The 7,253-nt window shown below is 62.5% G+C and overlaps 4 protein-coding genes across 4 annotated transcripts in view; 1 reads left to right on the plus strand and 3 right to left on the minus strand.

Annotated features, from left to right (window-relative positions):
- Positions 1–997, plus strand: part of ACA1_393560 (hydrolase, NUDIX domain containing protein) — a gene marked incomplete at both ends in the record, with an annotated part of 1,094 nt that extends 97 nt beyond the window's left edge. The window contains 4 exons of the mRNA XM_004340665.1: positions 34–86; positions 154–291; positions 373–536; positions 641–997. Coding sequence (XP_004340713.1) covers positions 34–86; positions 154–291; positions 373–536; positions 641–997 — 712 coding nt within the window. The remainder of the gene's footprint in view (positions 1–33; positions 87–153; positions 292–372; positions 537–640) is intronic.
- A 200-nt stretch (positions 998–1,197) lies between these two features.
- On the minus strand, positions 1,198–4,937 carry ACA1_393570 (SH3 domain containing protein; the record flags this gene model as incomplete). Its single annotated transcript, XM_004340666.1, has 6 exons — positions 1,198–1,248; positions 1,337–1,449; positions 1,527–1,910; positions 2,046–2,160; positions 2,237–3,466; positions 3,561–4,937. The coding sequence occupies 6 exons, from the start codon at positions 4,935–4,937 to the stop codon at positions 1,198–1,200; spliced, it is 3,270 nt and encodes a 1,089-aa protein (XP_004340714.1).
- A 2-nt stretch (positions 4,938–4,939) lies between these two features.
- Positions 4,940–6,039, minus strand: ACA1_393580 (uncharacterized protein; the record flags this gene model as incomplete). Its single annotated transcript, XM_004340667.1, has 4 exons — positions 4,940–4,964; positions 5,096–5,219; positions 5,504–5,757; positions 5,981–6,039. 4 exons carry the CDS (start codon positions 6,037–6,039, stop codon positions 4,940–4,942), a joined length of 462 nt encoding a protein of 153 aa, XP_004340715.1.
- Positions 6,040–6,540: 501 nt separating this feature from the next.
- ACA1_393590 (succinate dehydrogenase and fumarate reductase ironsulfur subfamily protein) overlaps positions 6,541–7,253 on the minus strand; it is a gene marked incomplete at both ends in the record, with an annotated part of 1,950 nt that continues 1,237 nt past the window's right edge. Inside the window, 4 exons of the mRNA XM_004340668.1 lie at positions 6,541–6,699; positions 6,791–6,857; positions 6,941–7,014; positions 7,091–7,193. Of these exons, the coding sequence (XP_004340716.1) occupies positions 6,541–6,699; positions 6,791–6,857; positions 6,941–7,014; positions 7,091–7,193 (403 nt within the window). The remainder of the gene's footprint in view (positions 6,700–6,790; positions 6,858–6,940; positions 7,015–7,090; positions 7,194–7,253) is intronic.

The following is a 7,253-nucleotide window of genomic DNA, read 5'->3' on the forward strand; positions in this document are numbered from 1 at the left end:
CTCCACAGACGTGCTCGACCGAGATCGATTCAGGAAGCCGCGGGTGCAGATTGGCGTCGTAGTCCTCATCGAAGCGCACGACCACGGTACCCTCATCTCGATCCATCCATCCACCGTGACACACGCCGCACACGCTCAACCACACACGTGTAGATGGAACGAAGGTGCTGGTAACCAGACGAAGGAACGATGCGTTCATCTTCCCCTCAGTGTGGGTGCTGCCGGGCGGCCACGCCGAGAAGGGCGAATCCCTGCTGCACGCCGGCAAGCGCGAGGTCGAAGAGGAGACCGGTACGCACCGCACACGCACCACCGCACACGCACCACCGCACTCGCCGCACACGCACCACCGCACTCACCGCACACGCGCAGGTGTGGTGCTGGCGGACGAGGATATGCGGTTGTGCGGGCTGTGGGAGTCGTGCTATCCGGCGCAGGTGGACCACGGCCCGATGAAGAAGCACCACCTGGTCGTCTTCTACCGCGCCATCGTCCACAAGCCCACCACCGACCTCTCCCTCCACCTCCAAGAGGAGGTCCACACCCGCGCGCCTTCCCCTCTCGCCCACCTCTCTCTCACAGTGCGTGCGTGTGTGGTGGTGCGTTCGTGTGTGTGCGGTGGTGCGTGTGCGGTGCGTAGGAGGTGGACGGCGCGTGCTGGATGAGCATGGCGAAGCTTGCGGAGTGGATTGAGGTGGAGGAGACGAAGGAGAAGGTGCTGGCCGAGATCCGCCGAGAGCGCGGGCAGAGCAGCCAGCGCGACTACTTTGCGCCCGAGGTGCTGGCGGCCTTCAAGCAGCGCATTCCAGGCGACCACGGCGGCGGCGATGGCGGTGGCGAGGCCGATCGGCAGCTGGTGTCGATCCGCTTCAATCACCAACCGGGTCAGGAGCGGAAGCAGCTGGGTCCGCACAGCTACGACATGCGGGAGGAGTGGCTCGCGCTGGGCCACCGCTTCGTACTCAAGCACCTGCTCGACGAGGTCGCACGGTTATAGTAATGCGCACTACAGCACTGGAGTCCACACCACAGCACACACGTACGACATCCACAGCACACAGCGCACAGCATAACACAGACAACACACACACACACACACGCCAACGTGTTGCAGCTTCATCACAGAGTGGATGCTTTTTTTCTTCCCCTACGCTCTGTTTACTAGTGGTACACTACCGATGCACGGTGGTCTGAGGCTCAGTTGGGCGCGTCGGTGAGGATGGTGTAATTGGCCGGGAACCAGCCGCTCTGTTCCAAGAAAAGAACGAAGAAGAACGAAGAATGAGAAACGGCAGCGAGAAAGGGAGAGGGGGGGGGAGTGGAAAAGGAAAGGTACCTTGGGCTTCCTCCTGAGCTTCTTCTTGCTGATGATGGTGCCGAAGAGCACGTTCTCGTCCTCCTTCATTTCCGTGACGTAGATGATCGCTCCCTTCTTGAAGCTCAATTGATCTATAAAAACGAAGAGGTGCATGAGTAAGAAGAACGAAAGCGACGGTTAGCACCGGTGAGAGGGGGGGGGTTAACACCTTTTGCTCTGGTTCGGTGGGAGTGAATGGCGCGGACGTAGCCGCTTTCCTCGTCGAGCACGGCCTGGCGGATGGCGGCTTCGCTGGTGTCGCCGCTCAGCCTGCTCCGCTCCCGCTCAATGCGCCGGCTCACCATCTCCTGCCGCTTCCGCTCTATGCGTTCGCGCCAGCCGCCGCGCTTCTTGCCGTCGCCGACATCGCCATTGCCGCCGTTGTTGTCGTCGTCATCGGGCGTCGACTGGGCACCGAAGCGGGCGGCGTCGAGCGGGTCCTTCAGGTTGCCCTGGCTGTCGCACAGCGCAACGTGCGAAGCCGGCACGAGGCCTTTGCTCCGGTCCTGCTTTTCAGCCTCCCACCACCCGCTCTCGTCTTCTCCATCGTAGTCTATTGTTTAACACACACACACCGCACACACAAACCACACACACGACACACACGACACACACACACACACAGAGAGAGAGAGAGGCGTCAGAGCGGAGGAGAAGCGAACTGGGTCGGCTGGCGTCCGGTCGGTACCGAGAAGAAGAATGAGTTCGCCTTGCTTGAGACTGAGTTCGCCATCCTCGTGGGCGCCGTACGACTCGAGCGCCTTGACCCACACTTTGCCTTCGCCTTCCTCTTCGTCGCATTCCTGAATGCGACCACCGTCTTAAGTCAGTTTGTCCGCCCCACGCACACGCACCACCGCACACCGCACGCACACGCACCTCGGCGTCGATTTCGTCTTCGCTTTCGTCGTCGTTATCGTCGTCGTCATCCGACACGGCGGCGGCGGCGGCGCTGCGGCAGAGCGCATCGGGCTTCTGGCCGGCCATGTTGCGCATCAGCAGGTGGGCCATCCGCTCGTGGAACGATCCGCTGATGTTGGACGGCATCGCCACCGGGCCTCGGACCGGAGCCGCCGCAGTCACTGGCGGTGCTGCTGACGTCACCACCGCCTCCACCGGCCGTGGTGCGGGGATTGGCTGGAGCGGACGCGAGAGATTGGACGGGATCGTTGTAGTGGTGGTGGGGTGCGCCTTGCGGTGGAGCGGCATCGAGGGACCCATCGTGTGCCGCGGGGACAGAACGGGCGGCGTCCGCGTTGCGCCCGGTTGCGGCGGCGCGGCCGGGTCGCATGGAGGTCCGACGGCGATGGGCCGGCTGGGCTTGGGCGGTGGGACCGGGCGGGCAGCGGCGGCGGCGGGGTGCACCGGAGTCGCCGATGCGGAGGAGGCGAGCGTCGCAAAGAGGTGCGGGTGCGTCGACAAAGGTGTCGACGACGGCGTTGTCGACGATGCGCTCGAGCCCAGCCGCCCCACCGGCACCACCGGCCGCCCCGATGGCTGCTGCGGCTGGGGTGGTGAGGGCCGCGGCTGCGTGGCCACCGGGTGCATGGAGAATCGGCGCGGGGAGGTGGCAGCGCTGCTGGAGGTAGTGGTGCTGGTGCTAGTGCTGGTGCTGCTCGCTGGTGGCTCGGGGCTTCCCGCGCGCGGCGACGAGGGCACGGGCAGCGTGACGATCGGCGGCGTCGTTTGGAAGGTGGGCACCTGCATCGGCTTCAGGATCCGCACGGGAGGCCGCGGTTGCTGCGTGGGCGAGGGCGAGGGCGACGGCATCGCAGCCGCGGGCTGAGCTGCAGCCGCAGGCGTGGGCGTCGGAGTTGGAACGGAAGCCGGCGAGGGTTGTGGCGGTGCGTTTCCCCGCGGGGTGTGAGAGGGAGTGGTGCTGGTGCTGGATGACGTGGACGAAGCGTCTTCATCTGTCCCGAACTCTTCGTCGGTGTAGGAATCGTCCTCGTCGACAGGCTCTTCGTGGTCTTCGCCTTTCGTCTCGATCGGGTTGCCGGCCGCGTCGATTTCCTGGACGTACTGGAACGGCACGAAGCCGAACTTGCCAGCGTAGGTGGCCTCCAGCCAGCCGTTGCCCGTCTCGCCGCCCTTGACGATCCATCCAGCCTGCGGTGGCGAGCATGAGCGCATAGGAGTTAGTAAATCGCGAAAGCGAAAGCGAAAGCGAAAAACAAAACGACGATTGGGCTTGGGAAGAAACCTGGATGGTCAGTTCGGAGGCACTCGATCCGGTGAAGTCGTACAAGACTCTATAGGTCCGATTCAGCCCCTCGACTCCATCCTCCTGCGACTGCTGGTGTTGCTGCTTCGCTTCGTTCTTTTCTGTCGCACCGTCGTCGTGTCTCTTCGCTTTCTCTTCGTTGTTGTGGCCGCGCTCCTGCACCACCCGCAGATCGTCGGCCGACCGCACGTTTCTGTCCTGCGCCGTCAGCGGCCGAGCACCGCCGGGGCTCTTTTCCAGGGCGCCGCCGGCTGAGATGACCCTCCGCGCCACGGACATCTCCTCCTGCCGCAAGTGAAGCGGCAGCGGGTGGCTGTGGTGGAGCGACGTCGCGGACTGCTCGGCGGGCTGCTGCTGGTGGCGCGGCTGGGCCTGGATTACGAACGATTGCAGTATCAGCTGCCGGTGCTGCTGCTGTGGCGAAAGGTTGCTGGGCTGCGGCTGCGAGCGCGAGCGCGTCCGCTGCTGAAGCTCCACTTGCGAGGCCGACAGCGACAGCGCCGGCTCCAGCGGCTGCCGCAATATCGGCTGCGACTGCGTGTGTCGAATAGTCTGGGCTTGAAGCTGCCGCTGTGGCTGTGGCTGCGGCTGCGGCTGCGGCTGCGGCTCTGGTTGAGCTTGCGGCTGCGGCTGGAGCTGCGGTTGCTGTTGCTTCTCAACGTTCTCTAGCCGTCGAATGAAGGTGCCCAGCTTGTCGGTGATAGCCCCCACCTCTCTGTTGTCTTGGGCCGGCGGCCGGCCGACAGTTTCAGCCACGACGGCGACGGTGGCGGGCTGCCGGGTCGCCACGTCCCGCTGCGACGAGGAGGGAGAGCTTAGGGGCGAGCCCGTGGGCGACCGGATCGTGGGCGGGGGCAGCTGCGCGCCTTTGGTGTAGGCCGGCGGCGGCGTGGGTCGCGGCGGCCGCCTCAGCGTGCCCACTCCCGACGGCGACGTCGACAACGGTGACGGCGATGACGAAGACAGCGAAGGCGACGATGAAGCGTTGCTCTTCTGCTGTTGCTGCTGTGCGGGCATGGAAGCGGAGAGACCCAGGCCGGGCATCGGTCTGGGCGCCCCCACCGGCGACGCCGAAGAAGCAGACAGGGACGACGCGAGCGACGGTGAAGCGGACGGAGAGGAGGAGGTGAAGTTGCGGAGGGTCATCGCCCGCGGGGCGGTTCCGGCAGTGGCGGCGGGCGAAGCTCCGCTCGTGGCAAGCGGCGACAGGCGAGGGTAGGTCTGCGCGGATGTGAAAGAGGAGGGGGAGGAGGATAGCTCGGTCGTTGAAGGCGGGGCGCTGTCGGAAGCCGTTGCGCCAAGGGCAGGCGGTGGAGGCAGACGCTTCGATCCTTTCTTCTTGGCCACCGGTTGCATCGTTACCGGTCGTTGTGGTGGATTGGGCTATCAATGATCACACACACACACACACACAGAGAGAGAGAGCGAGAAGATGTTAGACATTCGTTTACACTTCGTGGTTTGGTGCTTGAAAAAGGGCAGTACCCGTGACGGTGAGGCCTGTGGTGACGCACCGCCGGCTGGCAGCGGAAGATTTGGTGGCAGCGAAGAGAATGCCGAACTGGACGAGCTCAGCGGCGCTAGCCGAATCGGCGAAGGCGCCGGTGATGTAGTGCTGCTGGGCGAAGTAAGCGGAGGCTGGGGAGGGAGAGCTTTGGTGGGAGGCGGTATGGGCGCCACTCGTCGCATAGTGAGTCGGCTGTTTGGCGGTGGTTGCTGTTGTGGGCTCTGTAGCGGCGTGATTCTTCCTGGCGGTGCAGTCGTTCGCGGCGAAGGCGACACGGAAGTGGACGAAGAGGAAGAACCCAGTGCCGGCCCTGCAAGCAAGACTCAGACAGTCAGTCCATTGAACACAGCACCGATCGGCCGATCAAAAGAACGAAAAGCGATAAAGAACGAAAGAGAGCGAAAGAGATGAGTACTCATTGTAGAAGTAATGACGCGGGGCTTGGGCGGAGGCGTTGGGCGATTGGTGCCCGAAGAGGAGAGCGAGGAGGACAGCGGAGAGGAGTCAGCCGCGGGCGAAGAAGAAGTGCCGCCGCCAAAGTTGCGGAGCGTGGTCAGCTGGGTCGGCGCTGGTGAGGAGGAGAGCGAGGGCTTCATCGTTTCGTGCTGGTGGTCACGCGATGCCCTCATTGTCCCATAGCCGCGCATGTCGTCCACACTCCTCGCCGGCCTGCATGGTCGTAGCAGACAAATAATGATGTTTTTTAGATAAAAAAACATGTACGTGGTGGGTGGAGTTCATAAGGAGACCTCGGGAACGCGTGGGAAGGAGGTGCAAACGTGAGGCGGGAGAACCCCGGTAGATGGGGAAGATGATGAAGGTGAAGCGGAAGGACGGAAAGCACAAGGCGAGATTTCCGCAGATCGAGATTGTAAGAGGATTGGGGGGGTACCGAGGGGGCGCTCTGCTATCGATTCTGCCGACGGGAGTAGATGTTTCTAACGAATCCATGGCGGTGGTGGAGGCCACTTCGATTTATGATCGCTCCGCTTCGCTCTTTCTTTCTTCGCTATTTTTTGATTCGTGCTTCTCTCTACGCGCTTTGTTTGTGGCCTCTCCTCGGCAGAGGCTCAAAGGGTCGCCTAGCCGGACCTCGTGCCGCTTCAAAGAAGGAGGCTCTTGCAGGGCGAGTGGAAACGCGGCACTAAAAATAATGAGAAGCACAAATAATCAAGAGAAGGCCTTGGTGGCAGTGACCGCCCGCTCAGCACAGTCCAAAACCGTTCAAACCAACGTCAGGCCTGTAATTGTTTGCGCGTCCACCACGCCGTAGCTCGTGTCTCGCCGGCTTTTCAGTACCGCCGGCGATCCCCTTCATTTCCGGCAGATCTTCCCACCGCACATGCACGACACATCATAGGTGGGCGCGAACGTTGTGTTCTTGGCAAGTTCTTCTGCGTGCGAGCACGCGCGGTGCAAGAGATGAAGAAGAAGAAGAAGAAAAAGCACGACCTAGACTCCTGCGACAGGCGGCATGTGGTGCATGCGCTTGCGGATGGCGAGCTCGATGGCAGCCTTGTCCTCCAGCTTCTTGTCCAGGTCGGCCACCTGGACCGAGAGGTCTTTCATGCGGGCGATCGATAGGCCCGGGTTGAGATTCTTGGGACACACCTGCACACCGCGCGTAAGCACAGGACTTCTCTGTGCGCAGAGAGAGAGAGCCCTGTCGCAGAGCGAAAGCCTTTATGCAGAGAGGACGTACCACCGCACAGTTCATGATCTGGTGGCAGCCGTAGACTTTCAGGTCGGCCTCTGCCAACTGGCGTAGCCTGTTCAACAAGCGCACGACAGCACAAACAAGGTGAACCAACGATTCGAGCAGGAAAGTTTTGCGAAAGGCAGTGCCACTAACCTGTCTGCCTGGAAGTCGTCGCGGGTGTCAGAGATCCAGCGGTGCGCGTTCAGCAGAGCAGCAGGACCGAGGAACTTTAACAATTAACATTCACCGCGAACGTGGTGAGTGTTCGTTGCGGTAGGCGATGACGATGGTGTGTCGTTATACCTTGTCATCCTGGGCGCCCTCCCACCAGTAGGACGGGCACGAGGTGGAGCAGCACGCGCATAGGATGCACTCGTAGAGGCCGTCGAGCCGGCGTCTGTCTTCCCTTGACTGGTGCTGTTCCACCTTGGACTGTTTGAGGGCGGCATCATCATTCTTCATCAGG

This window comes from Acanthamoeba castellanii, assembly GCF_000313135.1.
Source record: "Acanthamoeba castellanii str. Neff unplaced genomic scaffold scf7180000084756, whole genome shotgun sequence".
Lineage (NCBI taxonomy): Eukaryota > Discosea > Longamoebia > Acanthamoebidae > Acanthamoeba > Acanthamoeba castellanii.